Below are 25963 nucleotides of genomic sequence, written 5' to 3'. Positions count from 1 at the left end.
CCACATAAAAATAGCAGTGAATAAATTACTTAGTAATATCGCATCACACGGCACTAAAAAATAAACATGCGCTGCAGTGCGATTTAATTACGCAGAATAGGCCACTAAGCAAATTGCTTAGTGGGCGCCCAACTACTACATAGGTACCTAATTTTCATACCCTTTCAAATTAAATTCAGAAAAGGTACCAACACTTAAACAAATATGGGTGTTTTTGGAAAAAGCCAAAGCCAAAGCACAAAGATGGTTTTGGAATCAAAACAAAGACATGGGGGGTCTGCAAAAATCTTTAGTATATACCATATATTTTGTCTATAATTAGTAAAATGTATCTAGCAAAAAGTAACATAAAATAGACATATTCATATCTGTATGGTTATTATGGCAATCTAACCCCCTAAATTTCTAATTTTGAACTTTACAAAGGCTGCTTTTACTTCACTATTCCTAAGTGTATAAATCAATGGATTCAGCATCGGTGTAATAATTACGTAAAAAATAGCAATGAATTTGTCGCTACCAGGTAAAGAGCTTGACCTAGGTTTCATGAAGGCAGCAATACCTGAGCCATAATACATGGTCACAACCAATATATGAGATCCACATGTGGAGAATGCTTTTTTCTGCCCATCTGAAGATGCAAATTTTAAGATACATGTAATAATTTTATAATAAGATATTACAATAAATGTCACTGGTATCATTAGAAGAATCACACCTTCAACAAAAATAATAAATTCAATAAACAAAATGTTTTCACAACTCAATGATAACAATGCTGGCACTTCACAAAAGAAATCATCAATTTCATTATTGTCACAACGATTTACATTGAGCGCAAGAGTAACAAGTGAAATAGAGAGAATGAACCCACATATCCATGTACCGGTGGCTAATCTGACACAGACCTTTTTACTAATGATTGTGATGTAATGTAATGGATAACATATAGCTACATAGCGGTCGTATGCCATAACAGCAAGTAGAATACATTCTGTCTCCCCTATAGAGAGAAAAATGTACATTTGTGTGGCACACCCAGCATATGAGATAGTTTTCTTTACTGACAACAAATCTTTCAAAATCTTCGGCAAAGCGGCAAAAGAACTGCAGAGATCTAATAAAGAGAGATTGCCAAGGAAGAAATACATAGGTGTGTGAAGGTTGACATCAGACAGGATTAGAATAATTATCGAAATGTTTCCAATTAATATAATCATATACAAAAGTAGGAAGACAATGAAAAGAATAATTTGTGTCCTTGGGTTACTGGAAAGTCCAAGAAGAATAAATTCCATTATATCTGTGTTATTTTTCCAAGACATTCTCTAAAATAATATGGAAATTGAAATTGATCTCAGTGTTCTGTTATTAAGTATTTTGCTAAAACCTTTGAGTGCCAACGTTGCTGTGTTAGATGGGCAAAATATCCTCTAAAAATGCCAAGGCCTTTCAGACTACAATTATGATCTGAAACTAAGATAATTCAACAGAAATTATTTAATAACCCAAAAAAAGGAAATGACTAAGAATTTGCCTTAGGCGTGCTAAGAAGTCATACTGTACCTTCTATAAGCTATAGGCACTGGCAACTAACCAATACTGATTTCTCATTATTCAGAAGAGCCCTTTATAATACAGCTGTAATATTCCTGAGTGTGTTATTCCCTAGTTCCAATGTCTCACATGCACAATTATAACAGTGTTCTGCAATAACATAAAAGCAGCACCTTTGTGTTCTGTCTCTCCAGGGGACACCCTTTCTAAATTGCTCCTTTGTTAATTTTTTCAAATTCATTTTAGTTTTAACAGTTATAACTGAAAAATAAAGGAAGCTTACAACATGCATTAGGTTATCTATTAAAAGCAAGGTAAAGAAAAAGTCCACCACCAAAGCCAAATACTCGAAGATGAGCCATCTCATTGCCTATACTTGGGAGTAAGGAAGCCAATCACTGGGCATTTTTTCAATCACGGGATTGAAAGATGCTCAGTCCTGGGATGCTTGGTATCCCAGGATTGGCTTCTCTATGCCATGGCCGCCCCTCATATTTTCTTACGTGGTTAGGTGCGGCCGGGAGCTGGGATGGCAGTGCAGCTGGGAGCTGGGCAGATGGGTGGCGCAGTGCAGCTATAAGCTGGGTGGCAGGGGTGTGTAAGAGAAAGCCATGTGGGGGGGGCAGTGCATCCAGGGGGCAGGCAATGTGGCTGTGCGGCCTGCACAATGACCTCTGACCACATCTTGCTGTGCCAAGCCGCACAGAGCCACATAGCTGGGGACGAGAGAAGATGGGCAGCATCTGAGCAGGTGCTGAAACACTGCCTGGCATTAGACTGCACATACGCAGTCTAATCGCAAAATTCCACAATTGGAAATCCAACCCTGGGATTTAAATCCTGGGAATTGTGAGACCAAATCCCGGGATCCTGTCGATCCTGGGATTGGCCATTCTACATGGGAGTCTGGCAGTTATGCCCCTTTCAGACCGCACTTTTTACCCATTAGTTTACAGTTTTTTTACCATTTTAAAATGGTAATTTGTGAAGTCTGAAAGGTGCAGAGTGCATTTACCGGTTCTATTGAACTGGTATTTCTAACTGGTAATAAAGCAGGGTCCTACCCATTTTAGATCCATTTTTTTTCATCCACTGTTTTCTATGGGTTAAAACGGGTTCAGTGTTGTGAAGGAACAAAAACCTTGAAAAAGTTGCAGGAGCAGCGAAACGATTTGGCAATTGGTACACCAGAATTGCTGCCGGTACTTGTGAGTTATCCGGGCGTCCGATTTTTAAATCGGGTCGGATCGGGACATCGCATCGCATCGCATGCGACCATCGGATGCGATGCGATGCGATGCGATGACCCGATTTTTCCATAGGAATCAGTGTTAAAATGGACTGAGTCCATTTTAACATGGAATTCAATGGGAAAAAGGGGTCCTTTTCATACCCCTACTATCCAAGTGGGCATGGAGTTGGATATAAACCTGTGGCGAGCGTAGCGAGCCACCGAGCCCGAAGCGTGGCGAGCGTAGCGAGCCCCGCGAGGGGACACGGAATACCGTCCCCTCGCGGGGCTCGCTTCGCTCGCCACGCTTCGGGCTCGGTGGCTCGCTACGCTCGCCACAGGTTTATATCCAACTTCATGTCCACTTGGATAGTAGGGGTATGAAAAGGACCCCTTTTTCCCATTGAATTCCATGTTAAAATGGACTCAGTCCATTTTAACATTGATTCCTATGAAAAAATCGGGTCATCGCATCCGATGGTCGCATGCGATGCGATGCGATGCGATGCGATATCGTATCGCATCGCATCTGATTGTATGCCTTAACTTAAGGCATACAATCAAAAAATCGGACGCCCGGATAACTCACAAGTACCTTGCTGCCAGTATTCACCCTTTCCAGAGTGTGCCCTCAGGTGCCAAAAAATTGAAGGAATAACAAGTCTCATATGTGCAACATTGGACTACAGGATCATCACACAGGCTCGACTGTTTACTGTGGAGAAACGCCACCTCTCTAATTTGCCGCAAACAAGATCCAACAAGTCCCTGCTTTGGCTAATCCATCCCTGTGGGGAAAAGCCATCTCTATCCGATTGAAGGAAGCACATTGGAGGACTACAACATACTCCTGACACTGACCTGATGTCTGGACTTACAAAAAACACCTTTTGAACCCAAAAAGGACTGGGACACACCTGGATGTAAGGTGACTTTTCAAAGATCATATAAATATCTTACTAAAATGTGCACGAATAACTGCAGCATTTTTTTTTTATTTTTCTTATTACTTTTTATAATGGCTTTTTTAAGCTATTAAATATACCTTTTAAATGTATTATTGTGAAATAAATGTATTTTTAATATTGCATACCTGTATGTAGTGTGTAGCGCAACTATCCTTTTGCTATTTGTTTAAGGAACAAAAACTGCATTGGGTACCTGTGGATTATCACGGCTCCCATCACATGCCATCGCATGCCATATATAGTGGCATGCGATGGCATGCTATGGGATGCGATTTTTGCAGTTTTTTAACGCATGCGATCGCATGCGATTTTTAAGAGAAAAGCTTCCAAATGTATTGAAATTAGTATGAAAAATGTTCAATGACCCCCAAATGGCATTTTTGAGGCTGTACCACCCCCACTATCAACGCGAACCCGAAGCGTGGCGAGCGCAGCGAGCCTGTTAGGGGCGGCGGTACGCGTCCTACGACCTTTTCATACCCCCACTATCCACGTCGGATATAGAATAGAAAGTGTGGCGAGCACAGCGAGCCACCGAGCCCGAAGCATGGTGAGCACAGCTAGCCCCGCGAGGGGACGCGGACACCTGTGAAGCCCGCGAGGGGACACAGATACCTGTGAAGGGCTCGGTGGCTCGATGCGCTTGCCACACTTTCTATTCTCAACTCCACGCTGACGTGGATAGTGGGGGTATGAAAAGGTCGTAGGACGCATACCGCCGCCCCTCGCGGGCTCGCTGCGCTCGCCACGCTTCGGGTTCCCGTTGATAGTGGGGGTGGTACAGCCTCAAAAATGCCATTTGGGGGCCATTGAACATGTTTCATACTAATTTCAATACATTTGGATGCTTTTCTGTTAAAAATCGCATGCGATTTTTTCATGTGCGATGGCCATCGTGGGAGCCGTGATACTCCACAACTACCCTGCATTGAAATACCATTTAAAGAGATGCAGTGTGAAAGGGGTTTTAGCTGGCAGACCCGTTTTTAGAAACGTTTTAAAATACCTGGTCAAAGCCAGTTTTGCGGTCTAAAAGCAGCATTAATAGTCTATAATGTTCCATGCAAAATCCATCAAGGTTAGGACTAGAGGCAAAGATAATTGTACCATAGTGTGTAACCACTAATATGTGGCAATAGTCATCTAGGGACCTCTAGCATTTGCTGTATAATTTTGGTGTAAGACTTAAGGGGATGCGGTCATTTGGTCTACAGCATAATGGTTGACAGTCATTAGATCGACACCATTAAGTCAACATGGGAAAAGGTTGACATGGTAAATTTTTGACATGGGAAAAGGTTCTAGGTCAAAAGGTCATTAGTTCGACAGGTCATTAGTTCGACAGTGTCTAGGTCAACAGTTTAAAGGTCGTCAGGGGTTTTTCACTGTTTTTGGAGCCGAAATGTGATGACAGGTGGTATTTCATGCCCTACCAACCATTGGGCATGGTGGGAGAAAATAAAATAGTGTGCCCTAAGCATCACGAGTGCAGCAAGTGATACGAGGGGATGCGGTGGACTTTAAACTGTGTCCATGTGGACTGTGTTGAGATTCGGGTCACAAAACAGTGAAAAACCCCATGTCAACCTTTTGACTGTCCACCTAGACACTGTCAATCTAATGGCCTGTCGAACTAATGACCTTTCGACCTAGAACCATGTCGACCTAGACATATGTCGACCTAATGGCATCGACCTAATGACAGTCGACCATCATGCTGTAGACCAAATTATTCCAACCTAACTTAAGAGATAGCCTTATCTGGCTGCACATTAGAACCATGGTAAGATCAATGGGTGTGGTGGGCAGCATGGACGGTGTAATGGTTAGCATCACAGCCTCGCAGCACCGCTCAATTCCCACTATGGTCCTAACTGTGTGGCATTTGTATATTCTGGTGGGAGAAGAAGATAGTGTTTTGTGAGAAATAAGATGAATTTACCCAACATGTAGCAATAGGGCATCACTACATAGATGATACCATTCTAATATGGAGCGGTGGCAGGGAACTTTTGATGAGTTTCCCGAGCCAATTGAATACTAATAATCTTAACATGTGATTGACACATGAAATCAGTGAATCAGAAATATATTTTCTTGATTTATAAATCTACAAAGACTCCACGGGCAATATTGAAACTAAGTTCTTTCGTAAAAGTACTGCTACCAACAATCTACTCCATCAGACCAGCCACCATTTCCAACCAACTGTGGAGAATATCCCCAAAGGTGAATTCTTAAGGCTACGCAGGAATTGCTCCAACAACACAGTGTATAACATCCAAAGTATTGAACTTTCAAACCACCTGAAGGAGAGAGGATGTTGCAATAGATCAATCAAAAAAAGCTAAAAATACAACACAACGTATCAACAGATAGAGAGATCTAATAATGTACACTGCATGAAATATTTTTGTTAAGTTCCTAAAACATATCTGAAATTAAGCGTTTTCGAACCAAACTTGAATTAATCTTACTTATTAAAAATCGTAATTGCCTTTCAGACTACCATTATGATCTGAAACTAAGATAATTGTACAAAAATTATTTCATAATTACAACTTAAAAATTACAAGAAAATTGTTTTGGGCATGCTAAGATGTCGTACTGTACCTTATAGTGGCTACAAGCTCTGGTAAGAGAACAATGCGGATTTCTTATTATTTATAATAATATTTATAATACAGCCAGGGCTGGTGTAAGGCTTCTCAGCACCCTAGGCAAAACTTCAACCTACTGCCGCCCGCCCCCCCCCCCCCCCCATACTGCCACCAATAACCATTTACCAATCCCTTAATGCTTACTTGCCTAACATTCTGGAATGGCAGGGAGCCTCCCAACATTGAGTGGTCCAGCCCCTCAGGTACGTGGGAAAGTCCCCTGCTTTCTCTGGAGGCCCCCAGCACCCTCCTCTTTGCCACCCACAACAGAGTACAGGAAGAGAGGGCAGAAAAATAGGGAAGTATACCTCAAGAGAAAGTATGGAGGTGAGGTCATAGAGGTTCCACAGCAACCACCTGCATTAAGTATAACAAGGATCCTTACAGACATTCTTGATTTACTATCATTTTGATAGGCAGACTTGGTGGCGCCCCCCTAGATTCCGGCGCCCTAGGCAACTGCCTAAAGCTGTCTAGTGGTGGAGCTGGCCCTGAATACAGCTGTATTATTCCTGAGTGTGTTATGCCTTAGTTACTATGTCTCACATGCACAATTATAACAGTGTTCTGCAATAATATAAAAGCAGAACCCCTATGTTACTGTATGTCTCTCCGGGGGACACTATTATTAAAGTGCTGTTTGGTCACTTTTTTAATACAAATTTTAGTTTAACATTTATACGTTTTTATTGAAGTCATCGTACAGAAAAACAAAAGATACAAAATACCAACAAATATGTAAGGAGCTTACAATAAACAATGCAATAACTGGGAACTCTAGCACCCAATGGCCTCAATGAAGGAATACACTTTAGTGCCTTTCTCTAATCTTACCCAGTACCCAACATTCTTCTATCTGCTTTGTACCAGCCAACAATCACATTGTGAATACAACTTATTACATAACCAAGTCTTCTAAAAGTGATATTCTTACCTAATACCAGTAGGTTTAATGTTATATGATTTCAGCTCATGTGCCTTTCCTAGTACCTATCTCCTAGCCGTTAACCCCTTTATTGTCGGTTTCCTACAATTTATTAAATCACAATAGATATGCAGGGGATTTGTGACTTGTTATTCTACATCATCCAAACCCCTTGTAGGAATGAGATCTATTTCTTTATCACACCTACTGTAGCATCACAATCTGTTCCATGCCAAAGCCATCCATGATCAGCCACAATCACTTTATAAGTTTGACCCTAATTTTTATGGTCTAATAACAATAAGTGACAGTGACACATCCCACTCCTATAGTAGGCTCCTAATAAAACCCAGGTACTAATCCTGCCCTAGCTAGGCTTAAATATATATCATGCAGTAGCAATTTTGTTACGTTACTTGAGGACAACCAATCAAATCAAATCCAGTACCAGAGCTCCCCACCAGATGGCTCCAATTCTCTATTACTTTTCTCTTCTTTGGAATTATAGTTTTGTCCCATTTGCTACTTGTGTGTGTTTTTTTCACACCAATAACACTAATATATATATATATATATATATATATATATATATACACAAGGTGTCAGCCTGGCACTCCCGGGGTGCTAGTGCAACTGCCGTGGGTGCCTTCTGGCAGGGGGAAATGCAGGTCTCAGCTCAGTAACAATCAGCGGCACTCCAACGGACTTCAAAACAGCAAACTTTTAATGCACAATAGTGACCAACGTTTCGGGGACAACGCTCCCCGTTTTCAAGGTGTGCACACCTTGAAAACGGGGAGCGTTGTCCCCGAAACGTTGGTCACTATTGTGCATTAAAAGTTTGCTGTTTTGAAGTCCGTTGGAGTGCCGCTGATTGTTACTGAGCTGAGACCTATATATATATATATATATATATATATATATATATAGATATAGATATAGATATAGAAGATATACAGAAAGGATGTCTGCTGGCACTCCTGAGGTTTTTCACTATCCTAGTGTTGGTGTTATTTATTTGACTACCTTATACGCATTTGAAAAACCTCAGGAGTGCCAGCAGACATTCTTCCTGTATATATATATATATATATATATATATATATATATATATATATATATATATATATATATATATATACAAAGAATCAGGGTGCGCTAAGGTAAATCATACAACTGATAACGATTCAAAAGTACAAATATTTAATACAAACAATGCCAAACAATGGCTAAAAGTAAATATCATACAAAGTTACACTATGATATCACAATTAGTTTTACAATCTGAGAAAAGGGCCTTTTCTCAGATTGTAAAACTAATTGTGATATCATAGTGTAACTTTGTATGATATTTACTTTTAGCCATTGTTTGGCATTGTTTGTATTAAATATTTGTACTTTTGAATCGTTATCAGTTGTATGATTTACCTTAGCGCACCCTGATTCTTTGTATTTCTATCTGTTCTGGGTTCCAGCTAACAGGGGACCTTCAGGGGTGCTGCTTTGGGCTCTTAGGGCGCGGTATTAGGTACCTTTTGTTTTATATATATATATATATATATATATATATATATACATACATATATATATATATATATATATATATATATATATATATATATATATATATATACATATCCTATGCCTCCCAATATCAGGACAAATAGTTTATACCAACTTAAGCTCAATCAATATGCTCCACATCGAACTTTAAAGAAACCAACCCCTTCATCGGGCTAGTCAGGGCTATGACAGGCGTTCTCCCATATTAACCAATTACAAGCCTGCACACTGGATTCACCAGCCTTTTTAAAACAGGCCCCTCAACCCCTCCAGTACGCGTCACTGTGAACAAGCCAATAGAAACACGTGTCAAGAAGACGCCTCTGACACTCCCCCTGTCCACGACTTGGAAGCGGCAACTATCTCCAACTTACGTCCCCGGCTACTCTAACTTCAGGTATCCAGGTACTTGGGTGCCGTGCAGAGCGTGACCCAGCCCGGCTCCCTGATGTCTAGGTGAGTCTGCACCACTGCCGTGACACAGGCGACGTGTGCACTCCCTAGGACGGGTGCCGTGCATGGTGGATCCTCTCCGGCTTGCCGTTCTTCCTGCTATTACATCACAAGCGGCTCCAAGCCACAACAAATACAGCATTGCAAGCAAACTTGATGTAGCACAGATTAACTAAACTGTGCTTTGTGTGCCACGGACACTTCCTTAATTGGTAATCTACTCAGCTGAGTCTAATATCCTTTTACATAGCACAGACAAACAGTGTTTTGTGCCGTCCGTATCTCTCTAATTACCAATGTACTTTGCAGAATTCAATATGCTTTCATTCTATGTTTTTCTTTGCTAATGTGTCTTTTTTTGAACGTTTAAACTACACAGCAATCTGAACCCAACTAATTAGACTGCCTATACTGTTAATTCAGCTACCAGTTATTAGATTTACAGTAGGTTAACAATGTAATCATTTATTAACCAGCTCTATACCTGCCTATTTAGGCTGATCACCCAGTAATACGTCATTACATAGACTTGTGTATTTAATCAGCATCAAACTCTGTTCAAACTTTATTTTTCAGTTCTCACCCATGCATGTGTTACTGTAGCTCTCCCTCTCCTACCATTGTTTGTGCATGTCTCACATGGGCAAAATGCACTCTGTTTGATAATATTTCCCCGTGGGTGTAACCAGGTATTCAGTGGCATTAATACTGACACCAGGTGCACAACTCCTCATTGGAGACTTGGGTACATTTTCACAATTATAAACTTTCTTCTTTTTCAGGTGGGACTCTCGTTGACCCCTATTACTCTCATTTACCATTCAATACCTTAGGTAGATGGTGAATAGTAGAAGGGGGGTACAGCGACACCCACCTCTTTTCTGAAATACTCTAATTTACGTTGCTCTCTCATTTGTTGCTCTATCCCCAATCCATCTGCAATGCAATTTGGCAACGAGGGGTGGAGGCTATATGTGATAAAAAGCAGAAGCACACCTGAGCTACTGTTCAAAAGATCCAGGTAGACTCTCATCTAACTGGTAGAATTACTGCCATACATCACTGGCAAGCCTGAATTCCATTCTGAACTCAGAAGCTATGCAGTGATAGGCTGGGTCAGTACCTGTGTGGGAGACCAACAGGGAATACCCGGTGCTGTAAGATACCAGACAGTAAAAACACCTCAGTCTGGTTGACAGAGTACTCCATACTGTCACTCATATCCTCCTATTCTGCTTTCTCATTTGTTATGACATATAATTGTTTTTTGGAATATACCGCACTATAATCTACACAGGGGTTCTAGTGTCATGCGTCAAATACTCACATATGATATAAAATTATATTAAAATGATATTGAAAATTTTCTTCTTAATAATATATATACCATGAGTTTATTCTTGTAATTTCGCACTTGAATTTAATTTAGTGACCAGAACGTTAATACGTCATTATATATTTTTCTTTCTTGTACGTACTGATATTTTAGCCAAGATACCCAATAAAAGTTAAATTTTAATAATAATCAATTTTTCATTTGACAATCGTGCCCCAAAAACCCTTTTTTGTTCTTCCTTGTCGTCACTTCTGTGACTCAACCCCTTTCAGATTTCATGCTGAACTTTTTTGGGAGCACCACCAGCCAGATACCGTGAACCATTCAGTTTGTATGTTAAATATGTTGGTTTAACAATTTTAGTGTACTTATTTGTTACCTAATTTTGTTCTGCCAGTGCCAACCCCCACCCATATTGTACAAATAAACAATACAATATCAGGCAACAGAGATTGGCGTATCAAGCAAAGGAAAGGCCTGAATAAAGATATGCCCGCCCATATTCACATCTATCAAAAAAGATTTCTATACACATTACAATCAAACAAACTTAAAAGTATCACATAAAGAGAAGAATATGAAAATAGAAAGAAGAGAAAGGAATGGAAGGAAAGGGGGGTACTACGTGGGCATGCATTTACAAGCTAAATCCATAGTCTAACAAAGTAGACTCATGTACTAGTGTAAGTTAAGTAGGAAGGGGAGTCCTTCAAGAGGAGCCATGGTGTCCAGATAGCACTGAACACTTTATAGTTGGAAGAGCCAGATGATAAAAGGTCGTCCATGGTCATGTAGAACTCAAGTCGCGTGAACCTTTCCACTATGGCTGGGGAAGAAGTAGATCTCCAGTGTATTGGGATAACAGCTTCGGCTGCAATGTTCAAGTGCTTCAGTAGAGGTTTTTTATAGGTGGAAATAGAGCAATCTATCTTATTGTGAAGCCAAAAGACAGGATCAGTGCTGACGTCTTGAACCATGATTTCTTTGGTCAGAGAAAACACTGAATTCCAGAAAGGGCAAAGGACAGCACAATCCCACCAAATGTGAAATGGGGAACCCACAGCCGAATTACACCTCCAACATGACACAGGTACTCATCGGTACATTGTGGCCTGTATAGAAGGGCACCTTTACCATTGAGCTAGAACCTCAAACTTGGTCTCCACTACCGAATAGCTCACAGGACAGTAAATAGTAACCTGAAAATTTTTCTCCCACTCCTTAGGGCCTAACTGAATACCCAGATCTCTCTCACAATCTGATGTAAAATGTGGCAGTGTGGAAAACGTGTCTTCTATAAGGAGTTTATAACCCATTGAAAGGATATGTTGAGGAGTGGTTTCATAAGATGCCAGGGGTCTACTGGCAGCCTCACAATATGGTTGTTTATAAAGGAAATATTTGATAGGGAGATATCTCCAGATTACTGAGGAGGGCAGGTCCCAAGTCTCCATAATTAGTGGTAAAGACAGAACACCAGTGGGGAAAACCAATTGGTCAATATTTAGCCCCACTGCCCATGTCCATAATTGATAGGAGGAGAGAGCCATCCCCAAGGGAAAATGTAGTGGAAAAGCACATCATGATGGAAACAGGCTCTACTAGCCACCAATACAACCTCCCAGACCAGAATAGTCAGTAACCAGTTCCTGGGTATATGTATAAGGAGGTTTTGGAGCAAGTACAATATTCTGGGAAGCATATTCATTTTAATTATACTTGCCCTTCCTAGCAACGAGAATATACCCTGGCACCAGTCATGGAGCTCCTTTCTCAGCTTCACTAGAAGAGGTGCAAAGTTGTCTGTGAACAGTTGAGATAAATCTCAGTTTATCCAAACACCCAAGTACTTAATTCTTTGGGGATGCCAAGAGAAGAGGAAGGAGTTTGTCAAACTTTCCACTAATATGGGAGAGATAGTGAGATTAACCGCAGTGGATTTGGAGAAATTCATTTTAAAATGAGATAAAATCCCAAATCCGGCGCGGAGTTGAGAATAGATTAGTGTGGCGAGCGTAGCGAGCCACCGAGCCCGAAGCGTGGTGAGCGCAGCGTGCCCCGCGAGGGGACGCTGATACCTTCACAGATCCCTGCGTCCCCTCGCGGGCTTCACAGGTATCAGCGGCCGCTCGCCACGCTTCGGGCTCGGTGGCTCGCTGCGCTCGTCACACTAATCTATTCTCAACTCCACGCCGACGTGGATAGTAGGGGAATGAAAAGGTCGGAGGACGCGCACCGCCGCCCCTCGCGGGCTCGCTGCGCTCGCCACGCTTCGGGTTCGCGTCAATCGTGGGGGTGGCGGCCACAATGGGGGCCATTATTTTTTACACACATGACGGGGCCATACCCAATGAGAAATGGCCCTTATTCGGCCTTTTCACATTTTTTCCTATGTTAAATGGACTCAGTTTCAATGTTAAAATAATTTAACATTGAAGCCTTGGGACAAATCGGGTCCAGCGCATAGGCTTCAATGTTAAATATTTTAACATTGAAGCCTATGGAGAAATCGGATGGAGAAATCGGGGGCATCATGTCGTGTGCGCATAGGCTTCAATGTTAAAATATTTTAACATTAAAGCCTATGGGGAAATCGTGGGCATTGCGTCGGTCGCGTCGTGTGCCTTCTTAAGGCACACGACCGACGCGATGTACCCGAGTACTGCTTTTTTTCAAAGGAAATCGCGGGCATCGCGGGCATCGTGTGCTTTAAAGTTAAGGCACACGATGCCTGCGATTGTGGCCGTGCTAGGAAACAAGTACCATCCTCCACTACCTTGAACAATTGTCTGTTCCTGTGAGTGTCTCCTGCTGTTTCTCCTGCTTCCTAGTTATCATCTGCTTCCAGAATCCCTACTGCTGCTGTTACCATCTCCATCTCATTCCTGCACTCTTCTGTTTTACAGTCCAGGTTATGCAGCACAGGATCCAGTTACCAGACCGAAGACTGATACCATCGGTTCCCAGAGTGAATCCTGATACCAATGGTTCCCAGACCAAAATCCTGATACCATTGATTCCCAGACTGAAGTCCTGATAACATCGGTTCCCAGAATAAAGTCTTGATACCATCAGTTCCCAAATTAAAGTCTTGATACCATAGGTGCACACACCAAAGTGCTGACACCATCGGTTTCCAGACCGAAGACCTGATACCATCGGTTTACAGACCAGATTCCTGATTCCATCAGTCCCCTACTATAATCCTGCTACCATCAGTTCCCAGACCAATTGCCATATACTACACTCTCCAATTACATCACGATTCCTACATCGGTGGCCAAAGACCACTCAAGTTCATACAACATCCCAAGTAACATAGTGAATTTCAGAGAGACCTGCTCATTGGGTGCAGTGAAGACTTATGTTCCTTCTGGGGCCCCTGGTGAAGACTACTGACAAGTTACACTGAGAAATGATCCGTTAAGGCCCACTAAGGCATACTGTGGCCAAAGCAAAAGCATCTAATTACACTGCTTCACAGCTGGGTGGTGATTGCTACACAACTATAAGCCGTTTAACACATTAATTAACACATGAATTAATGTTCCTGCATCAAATCTCAATAATCTGACAGGCTAGAGATACAGTAGCTGTAATTCTCGCTGTGCCTAGTGTTTGGATCTTGCCGGGAGCATGTATATTTTGTGTTCGTTAATATGTGTTTATATTTATTTTTACTTGTACACATAATTTGGATGTGAAAAAAATGCCAGGTCAGTTTCTCACAGAGTATATTCTACTGTACGCATTTGGACTATGCTCCTCTGTTTCCACAGCTGTGCTCCTGCCCCCAGTCTGTAAACTCTATGCTTTGCCACTCTCAGCCCACACTGGGCACTACACCGCTAGTTGACCTTGTAGTGTGCCTCAATGTACAGTATCAACATGCAAACAGGCAGATAAGAAAGTGGTCACAAAACCTCATTTCAGTGAAAGAGATGCTACTGTATAGCAAAGCCATTTACACATTGCCCCCTTCCCTTCAGCATAACTGATTTTAATCCTCCTACACATCTTCCCTTTTAGTAAGCCTCTGTATCTTCATTGCCATTTTTAATACCACAATGCATACTGTGTATATTGTATAAAAAAAACTGTCTTCAATGTACAGTAAATGCTGCTGTAATCGATTAGTGTGAAACATTAATTCTTTGAAACTTTTATTAGATGGTAAATTTAAAAAGATAGATCCCCCCCCCCACCCCCGATATGAGTGATGAGTGACCAGGCTCTCACTTAATACTGTGGGCTTTCTTTAGTACCATGTTCTCGTAGATTTCACGCACACTAAGAAGCAGTATCCCTATAATTTGCTTGCAGTCCATACAAGACATTATAACCCCCTATCTCCCCTGCAGTACATTTCCCAAACCACGCCATTATTCTAAATGTAAGAATACTCTCAATAGCCCAACGATAAATTTTTACTAGAGTGTCTCAGCTCACACCCAACGCTCTCAATCTTCTAAAAAAGAAGAGGTGTTGCTGAACTTTTAACCTTTTGAAGTCCACATATTTTTTTTTGCAATTCAAGGTGTCTGATTAGGTGTTAAACTTGAAAGGATTAAAATAACTAAAACATTTGTTGACCATGTAAAAAATTTTGAAACCATGGTGCTGTACCTAGAAACTTAAAATATTCAACTATCTCAATATTAGTCTCCTCTATTATTTGTGACTTATGACTTAGCATGTCCTATACTTTTTTTGAAAATCAATTATCATTTATTTTGTTTTAGCGCCATTTAGGACAAGATGATTTACCCTACTCCAGTGCACTATCTAATTTCTATAAAAACTTTAATCGTAGTTTCTAATTACCATATACTGTATACTCGAGTATAAGCCTACTTTTTCAGAACATTTTTATGCTGAAAAAGCCCCCCTTGGCTTATACTCGAGTGATGGTCCCACTTGAGTCAATACGTTTTCCCAGTCTTTTTGTTGTAACATTAGGTGCCTCGGCTTATATTCGGGTCGACTTATACTCGAGTATATATGGTAACACCACAACTACTATGTCATCAGCAAACTTTACAAACCTTACTGAATCAGTGGAGGACTTGCAGTCATGGGTAAACAAAGCATATAACAATGGACACATCCTTGTGGGACCCCAGTGTTAATTTGACCTAAGACATTCCAATTTTACCACCGCAATTATTACACGTATATCCATAATTGGACATAATAACTTATATATTAATAAAGAATGCACAACAGAATTAAAACCAGAACTAAAATGTACAAAAAAGATCCTCACATATGATGTCCTTAACTTTAAATGTGTTAATGCAGGACATTGAGGACAACAAAAGTGGAGTGATTCTATTTATATGCAAATTGATAGGAATCGAAAGACGTTTAATCTGTCCTTGTTGGACTTAATGCAGATAGCAGGTGTTGATTTTCTAATATGCCACCTCCACACTTTCATCTGCGGTTTGGAAAGTGAGTATCGATGTGTGGGTGAAGGTGACATCAATAAGATGTTTTTCTTAGAGTGCTGGAATACTTTGCAACGGCTCTGGGAACAGCATGCTACTCAGGAAATGCAAATAGCGAAAAGTTGTCATGATCTGAGCCTATTTTTGCCACTGCAGATGGTATAGCAGGATAACAATTATATTGATATTGTTCTGCAACAAATCGTTACATATGTCAATGTCTTTTTTTTATTACATTATAAAGCTTGTGTGATTAGGAGCATTGTTTCATAAATGTCCTTCTCAAAGGATTTTTTCTTTCATTCGGAATGATTAAAAAACTACTGAAGTGAAAATACAGCAGTGTTGCAATAAGATCATTATTTTGTTTCTGGCTTGGCTAACTGGCTGGACTATTAATCCCTTGTTTGTGACCACATTATGAACAGTTTATTTTCTCATTAAAATATAAATGACGTTCATTACTGAGCATTGAGTATTAACTAAATGTTTTAATTTTTGGAATATTGTATATAATCTGTGTCTTTGTTTTATGTATTTTATATGATAATAATTATTATTAAAGACATTTTTAAATAATTCACATGGACATTTTTATTTTTGAGATTTTTCTTAATTAGAAAGGTAACAGCAGAAGTAAATGCAATAATATTTAAGAAGAGAAAAATAACATATATATTTTTAACTTTTTAAATTTAATACCAAAATCAATGGATGGTTTAGCCAAAATCAAACCACAAATATGGTTTTGGAAATCTTTTTTGTATACTGTACTTTAGATTGTGTTATGGTAACATGTTTTACTTCAAATAAAACCAATTCTCTACATGTTTTATAGTAAACCATGGGCCAGATGCTCTAAGCTTCAAAAGTGATAAAATTGTGAGTGATAAACAATCAGCCAATCTGCTCTTACCTGCCATGTCATAAAGGGATGCGGTTAATTTCCCGGCGGTCGGGATCCCGGCGGTCGGAATCCCGACACTGGAATCCCGACCGCCGAAATCCCGAAACTTTCTCCCTCCGTGGGTGTCCACGACACCCATAGAGGGAGAATAAAATAGCGTGCCGAGCGTAGCGAGGCACCGGGCCCGCTGCGTGGCGAGCGCAGCGAGCCCGCAAGGGGGGGCGATCCATGTCCCCCCCTTGTCGGGATTTCGGCGGTCGGGATTCCAGTGTCGGGATTCCGACCGCCGGGATCCCGACCGCCGGGAAATCATATCGGATCCGTCATAAACTGTGTTTGAAAAATGTCAGACAGGAGCTGATTGGTTGGTTGTTTATCTCTCTCCATTTTATCACTTTTGAAGCTTAGTGCATCTGGTCTTATGTGTTTAGAAAAAACTGGCATAAAATAGAATGAATGTAGTTATGTTGACAATCTAGCCCATAAATGTATAGCAGAAGAAACCATTCTAAATTTTAATTTTAAAGAGGCCGCTTTTACATCATTATTCCTCAGAGTATAAATCAACGGATTCAGCATTGGCGAAATAATTAGGTAAAATATAGCAATAAATTTGTCTGTACTTGGTAGAGAACTTGATCTAGGTCTCATGAAGGCAGCCATAGCTGAGCCATAAAACAATACCACAACCAATATATGAGATCCACATGTGGAGAAAGCTTTCTGCTGCCCGGCTGAAGATTTAATTTTTAGGATACATAAAATGATTTGCGAATAAGTAATTATAATAAATATCACTGGTATAAGAAGAAGAGTCACACTTTCAACAAAAACAATAAATTCAATAAATGAAATATTTTCACAGCCTAGCGATAATATTTCTGGCACTTGACATAAAAAGTTATGAATTTCATTATTGTCACAGCGATTTACATTGAGCGTAAGAGTAGCAAGTGAAGTGGAGAAAAGACATGCACAAAGCCATGTACCGATGGTTAGTGCCACACAAACCGTTCTGCTCATGATTGTGGTATAATGTAATGGATAACATATAGCTACGTAACGGTCATATGCCATAACAGCAAGCAGACCACACTCCGTTTGCCCTAACCAGAGAGTAATATACATTTGTGCTACACACTCCGCATAAGAGATAGTTTTCTTTACTGACATCAAATCTTTCAACATCCTCGGCACAGTGCAAGTTGTATAGCAGAGATCCACAAATGAGAGGTTGCCCAGGAAGAAATACATAGGGGTGTGAAGCTTGACATCAGCCAGGATTAAAATAATGATGGAGATGTTCCCAATTAATATGATCATATACACAAGAAGGAAGACGAAGAAAAGAATAAGTTGTGTCCTGGGCTCACTGGAAAGTCCAAGAAGAATGAATTCCTTTCTATCTGTAGCATTGTTCCAAGGCATTCCTTACAATAAAATGGAAAATGATGTTGTTATATTTTTTAAAATTTTGCTGAATAATGTTTCTTTGTAATTTTTAAAAACTGAAAATAAAATCAGCCATATTATCATTTCTAAATTTGTTTACAATATTGTAATATATAATATGTCTATAAATGAACATAAACATTATTAGGTGTCTTATGGAAGACCGTAGTACAGTGGTTCCCAAACTGTGTGCCGTGGCTCCCTGGGGTGCCTCGGGACACTTGCAGGGGTGCCCTGGGTTGGTGGTCCAGACCCAAGTCAAATTATTTATGATCAATTATTTTTGGAAGAAACCAATCATAAAATATGTGTACAATCAGAAGCAAATCCTGCCCTTTAACACATAACTGAACCTAAGAAGCACATATAAACACAATCGACTTAATTTTATATGTATTTTTTGGGCCTAGGGGTGCCGTGGAAAAATTCTGATACTCTAATGTGCCGTGTTTCAAAAAAGATTGGGAACCCCTGCCGTAGTAGATAACTATATTTACATCAGCTCATTTCATTTTCTCCAACATGCTTTAGTCATACCGTATACTCATAAATTCTGACATTTTACAAAGGTAGTAGGAAACCGAGGAGTGTCCTCGCACCAACTATAGGGTGTCTTAGCAAAAGAAATTGTAGTTCCTGAACCTAGTGAGAAAACAGTCATTGGGTCTGCTATATATTTCCCAACTTGCTGGTTATCTCATCAATGGCTGGTTATCTATTCAATATCACCACATGGAGTGGTTCTGAACTAATTCATGTTCGCAAATCTCAGACAACTTACTTGGGTAACCCTCCCTCATTTTGTATTCCTAACCAGATGACCTATTTAGGTATATACTGTAAATCACATCAGATCTTTCTAAACTATACAAAAACCATTTCTCTTGATTTATTAATAGCATCACAACGCTATATGATATCTTTATTAGGTTTATTTGATTTCATTTTGATGTTCAATCAAAGATTGACAGGAATATGACCGATTGGGCTATAGAAGACTATGATTGCTCTCACCAGACTTGACTGGTCTTGTACAAAATTACAAAAAGAAAAACTAAAAATATAAAAAAAGACAGAATCTCATTATACGCACACAAAAAAAACATGTACAGTGCGAGTCTAAAAAGTTACTAGATGCCTGTGTCTATGTTGTCAGCTAAATGATGTCTATCTTAAAGCACCATTTAATTAATATGAATAGGAATAACTTGTTGAACAGGGCCCTCTTACTGTGATGGGGGGTATTCATTGAGTCCATTTTCGATAAAAAGTCAACTCTGCATCAGTGGAAAGTAGTCTAAAACGGCTGCATTTCTGACTGTGACAATTTTTCCAACTGTCCAACTGTAATTGCAAAGGTCAAATGTAAATTCGACCTGCAAAAAGTGCCAATTTCTGACTTAGGAAAAATTTGCTGTAACTGAAGTCTGTTTTATCTTCAGTTTTATGGTGTTACTACTTGCTCCAAATGCTGGTGCTACTAAAATTACTGTTGTTGTTGATGGTGATGATGGCGATGATGATAATTATAATAATATTAGTAATAATAATAATACTTTATATGAATAAAAAAGCTTATATACACAGTTGATAGAATGAATGTTCTTTCTATAAAAACAACATTAAATTATATGTATAAAATAGCATCTAATCTGATAGACACCGAATTCAGTTTAACACCAAAAACCACTGCTTACTAAATGCTATCAATTGACAAATATAAATCACTGTCAATTAATGGCAGGTTCCAAATCACTCCAAACAGACATTTTTAGCCATAAAGCCACAAAGCGTTCTAAGATTTCTTTGACTGGTTATCCACACTCATTTTCTACAATTAATGAAAAAATAATCTTCCAACACCTATGATATTCAGATTTGCCAAACAAGATACTAATAAGATGTACTTTAAATTATTTCCAACAAGATTTACGTACTTAAAGTGTTTAATGTTTTCCTACAATGGACCTCAGCATTTATATGTTTTATAAATTAATCTATTGTGAAGTAAAAGTATCTATAAATTAATGTCAAAGATGTTAATTGATTTCAGACAACCAATATTCTACAGATCTGATTGAATAACTTTGCTAAAAATGTTTAAAGATTTGCTTTGGAAATGGTAAAAGGACATACAGTACCTTATTCCGGATACTCACTACCATGTCCATAAATTGTTTCTCAACATTTAGATGAGCCCTTGGTTATAAAGCTACATTATTCCTAAGTGTGTTATACCCCGATGCATACATCACACATGAACAATTACATTAATGCTCTACCAAAACATAAAAGCAGCAATTTTTTGTTCAGCCTCTCCAAGGAATACTGATCCTGGTAGATTAATATAAATGCTGTTCAAATTATTCTTATTATAGCTCATAGTTTAAACTTGTAAAACTACAAAATAAAGGAAGTTGATAGCATTCAATAAGTGTATAGAAAAGTAATCAAAGAAATTGAAAATGCCCACAGCAAAGCAAAGTTATTGAAGACGAGTGGCACTTTATAGTCTCAAAGTTCCAGGCTAATGTTCCAGGCAACGATTATTGTAAAGCAGTACAACCAATATGTGTAATTAGTACCATGTAGTCAACACTAGTATTTGATGTGACAGCTAAATATGTATTTATTTATTAACAGTTTCTTATATAGGACCTTTTTCTGGTATGTTCGCATGCCCGAGTGCATTCGCATGGGGCTGATGTTTTTGTATTGCTTGTTGTGTGCAACCACGGTAACCAAACCGGTCACCGACCATTGCAAGATGTGGGAGGGTCCCATTGGCATGCAAATGGATGTTTTTGTAAAACATCCATTTGCAGCCAGTGCAAACAAACACTCCTTGCGAATGGTGCACCGTCGTACTACCATTCACAAGGTGGGATCTGGGTCACTCGCAAGGATGCAAATTCGCATCCGCATCGCATCTATAGTGCACACATATTCTGTAGCGTTTTACAGAGAATATTTGAATATTCACATCGGTCCATGCACCAGTGGAGTTAATAATCTATGTTCTCTACCACATGTACATGCACACACATTCAGTCTTGGGTTGATTTTAGTGCAAGCCAAGTAACCTACCAGTATATATTTGGATTGTGGGAGAAAACTGGAGTACCTGGAGTAAACCCACGCATGTACAGGGAGAATATACAAAACTCTGCACAGTTAGGGCCATGGTGGGAATCAAACCATAAAAGCCAAATGAGGAAACAATATAACATTAGTCTTAAATAATTTGGAAATCAATTAAACTCTCTGTAGCTAGAAATCTGTGCAGTGGTGCATAGTATACTACTGTGTATATATATATATATATATATATATATATATATATATATATATATATATATATATATATTATTACATACATACTTATGGTTTCACTGATTGAAACAAAATGGGGATACAGCTTAGCAAATTAGTTCTTAGAATTATTGTCATCCAGAGACTAGATTCTTTTAGTTTAGTGGTGCTGGCTCTCTCTAGAGATATGTGGTGGTTTGGCTAGTGTTGCCAATTATCATCTAGTGGCTGTGGTGGTGCTGTTGCTGTCTTCTACTCTCTAGTGCTCTCTTCAGCTTTCTGTCTGGATTCTACCAAGTATCCTTGGTTTTGGCCAACACTTTCTCTCCCTGACCACAGTGCAAGCAGCTCTATCTCCTCCACTCAATAGCTGAAGGCATTCAAGACTTTTTCTTTCTTCTTACCTAATTTTGCTTTTTTCTGATAATGCTTTGCCTACCTGGTGCTGACACATTTCTGTAGATTATTTTGCTATTGTCTATTCTCTACCTGTCTTTGCTTTCTCCAGAGTTTACTAGCCCCATACATTAGCAGCCCAGTCAAAGGTTCAAAGCCTATATATCAGACACAGCAGAGCATAAAGCCCTTTGCAGGAGTCCGTGTTGTAAACCACTGATACAGTATATTATACTTACTGCCTCTACTCTTACATAATACAGATAATAACCATATCATTCTAGCAAGAATTGTGTAGCATAGTCTATTTCTGTAGTATATTCTATATTCTATTGGTTTAGTATATTCCACATACTGTAGTTGCCACTGGTTTCTGCTCACCAAAAAAATGTAGAGACTGCCTACTTAACAGACTGGTGAGTAAAGACCAAGCCCAGAACTCACAGACCCTTGCAGAGATGCCAATACTATTCAACTTCTCCAGTCACAACCTGAGCTACCTCCTGAAGCTCCAAATTAATAAACCTGGTCTTCTTTGTGGACAAAAAACTCACTTAAGTTACAAAGTGAACCCAACATTATTTTTTTTTTATTTTTGCATCAATGTTCAATACAATTTGAAATACATGCTACTAACATCCTAACAGATAAAACCAATGTACAGTATATTTTGCCAATTCCCTGTTGACTGGTTAGGTCTTGGCCTGGGACTCTCCCACATGGAAAGATGCCATCCTGTTGTCCACAATAGTGTGATTTTTCTTGATGATTTAAAAAGGTTTTTGATGAATAAAGAAATGGCATCCAGGCAGCCATCATTGTACATCATTGATCCAAAACTCTCTTAATCTATGTGTATCTTCATTGTAGAGCTAGAGAGGTCGAGAAAGAGAAGAGTCACATTGGATCCCTAGTTCTTTGTTTTGTAAACCATGCAGAACCCAAACCTATTTGAATATGATGTCTCTTTTTTTGATGAGTAATAAAGGGGTTATGATAAACGCTCTGAATATTGCAGTAAGCCAGACACCTTCTCACCTTCTGTTCCAAGTGTTATGGGAAAAAACAAGCCTAACTGATCAAGAGGTGGTCGGATTACACTCAGTTTAAAAAAACAGAAAGAAGATGAATCATCACAGCATTCAAATGAATTGGCCTTGCTGTTGAACAAGCATTTTCTTTTTGCAAAAAATCCATATAGTGTTATGATAATCTGTGGTGAAGTTGGGGTTAAGACTTTCTGTGACTGGTAGGTCTGTAAGGTATAGTGAGAGATGTTGAAGCCACAGCAGCATCTGAGGCTGACACTGACTCTCTCACTATACCCTGAGTCAGCTGGCACTTGCGCTGGTCCAAGACTTCACCATTAATAGCCGCCTTTCCAGGGCAGACTAGCTCCAACCTGTACTCAATGCCACCTGGTCTTTCATGGTGACACAAAGTCCAAACCGAGTCAGGGTACTAGTAAGAGGATAAACTGACTAAATAACAAAAGATAACTAGGCTCTGCACATGAACATAAATTAGAGTATGCAATCTTGCAAACAGGAAACTGAACACAGGATTTGTGGCACTTAACACTGTAATGCTAATCCGTCGCAATAAACAAAAAAACAATAACCAAGGTATTTACAATCTAACCACCTAAGCGACACCATTGCCAGGCTAGATTAATGCCTCTGGCATCTGCCGGGATACAAACAAACAAGAAACATACACAAGACAAGTCGGCATACGATTAGGCCTGCACCCTAATTGTCTCCATAAATCTGTCTCAGGACAAGAGCTATGGCTCCAGCTGGCACTGTGAGAATACCAACGACAGATATAAATTAATGGTCTGACTTCCACCAAAATGTGTGGGGAAGCCACTGGTACTCACAGAAGCTGAACACTGACCAGATACAATGGTTCTCTGACACAGTCAGGATTTTAGATTGGAGACAATGGTTCTCTGACACAGGCAGGATCTCACAGACTCGAGGCAATGGTTCTCTGACACAGGTTGAAATACTCTGAACTCTGGAGTAATCTCAAACAGGAATTTGCCAGGACTCTGAGAATATCTGGGAACATAGAAATCACCAGGAGCAAGTAAAAAAATACTAAGAGTATAAAAGGAATATACTAAGAGTATCACATGAATATACTAAGAGTGTACAGTACATGGCAGGCACAGTACTCACAATACTTGTAATTTCAATAAGCCAACAGATAGCAATTCATATATCGGAGTTACCAGCCAACACCACCCTCAGTGGTTAAAAAATATACCTAAGGGCCAGGTGCAAAGGATACGAAGAAATTGCTCTAAAAAAGATGTATTTTTAGAACAGGTTAAAACCACTAAAAATAAGTTTATAAATAAAGGGTATAATGGTAAAAATATAGAGATACTTATAAATGAAATGGGGGAGATCCCACAAGATGATCTTTTAAAGTATAAAGATAAAAAACAAGAAAACCAACCTATTGTACCTTTTATAACTACATTCAACTCACAATATAAAACCATGGAGAAAATCATTGCCAAACATTGGCATATACTGAAAGCAGATCCTATTTTAAAAGAAATCATCCCCAATAAACCAAAATTTATTTATAGAAAATCTGGTAATATTAGAAACCGGTTGGTCAAAAGCGCAATGCCAAACAAGACTTCAGATCGTATAAAAACCAAAGGTTTCCATAGATGTGGCTCATGCCTGGTATGTAGAACCCACATAGGACAAGACACTAAGATTGTGAATTTTGAATCCAGTACAAATAAAAAAAGCTTTCCCATAAGGGATTTCATGACATGTAATAGTAACAACTGTGTTTACCTTATCGAATGTCAGTGCAACCTTCAATACATAGGCCGCACCTCAAGGAAATTAAGAGAAAGATGGGGCGAGCATATACGAAATATTAAAAAAGGCTTTCTCAACCACAGTGTTTCGAAACATTTTAAAGAGAAGCACAATTGCTCAGTGGATGGTATAAAATATATGATGGGGATTAAAAAGATTGAGGGCAATTGGAGAATAAAAGGAACTGAAAGTTTTTTAGCAAAAAATGAGATGAGATTAATTTATGAGGTTGAAACCCTTGAACCATCAGGATTGAATAGTGACTTCGAAATTAAGTGGTTTTTATAATTTAATAATTTAATATTTTAACATTTAAAACATTTAAAATGTACTATATATTATTAATCTGATTTTATATTTATTCCCCGGTTTTAGAAATTATTTGTCATATAAATATATTTATTATAAGGCTACCATCTAATCAGGAAGCCGATGCGGTACATGACACGCATATGCGTGTCATACATATTAGTTGATCCAGGTTTATTGTGCATTAAGATATCTGGAAATTAAGCCTCCGTTCTGGGGGGCATCTTGCAAAAACAACACTAGACACTTCCGGAGTTTGACACGCAGATGCGTGCCATAGCAGAACAGTGAGTAGGAAGTGACGTACTTCCGGGTACGGAGGTACCGTGCCGGAAGCTGTTTTTATAACACATATCTGGCACAATGACACGCAGATGCGTGTCAGACCATCGGGGGAACAAATGGAAGATGCGTTTCCTACTACGGAGTAAACTGTGCCGGTACGCACATCCATATTGTGGTGATCATCCTATCGTTATGATATTAACATGGGGAGTGTATTCACTATTAATAGGCTCATGTATATTGAAAATGGTAAACACTCGAAACTTACGAGTGTATTTACTTCTGGGTATGACTACTTCCGGTTTAT

General features: G+C 39.3%; 2 protein-coding genes across 2 annotated transcripts; both read right to left on the bottom strand.

Moving 5' to 3' along the window:
• Positions 1-389: 389 nt before the first annotated feature.
• LOC146021278 (putative olfactory receptor 2B3) lies at positions 390-1325 on the bottom strand. The gene has a single exon (XM_083155073.1). It carries the CDS (start codon positions 1323-1325, stop codon positions 390-392), a length of 936 nt encoding a protein of 311 aa, XP_083011199.1.
• A 16187-nt stretch (positions 1326-17512) lies between these two features.
• Positions 17513-18478, bottom strand: LOC146021277 (olfactory receptor 2B6-like). The gene has a single exon (XM_083155072.1). The coding sequence runs from the start codon at positions 18476-18478 to the stop codon at positions 17513-17515; it is 966 nt and encodes a 321-aa protein (XP_083011198.1).
• Between the last annotated feature and the right edge of the window lie 7485 nt (positions 18479-25963).

The sequence above is a fragment of the Crinia signifera genome, chromosome 7, assembly GCF_055691185.1.
Source record: "Crinia signifera chromosome 7, ASM5569118v1, whole genome shotgun sequence".
Taxonomy (NCBI): Eukaryota; Metazoa; Chordata; class Amphibia; order Anura; family Myobatrachidae; genus Crinia; species Crinia signifera.
This window is presented reverse-complemented; position numbering and strand designations above follow the sequence as displayed.

Bases quoted from the DNA above. Each gene is read 5' to 3' on its own strand.
- LOC146021278 (XM_083155073.1), bottom strand. From the start codon at position 1,325: ATGTCTTGGAAAAATAACACAGATATAATGGAATTTATTCTTCTTGGA.
- LOC146021277 (XM_083155072.1), bottom strand. From the start codon at position 18,478: ATGCCTTGGAACAATGCTACAGATAGAAAGGAATTCATTCTTCTTGGA.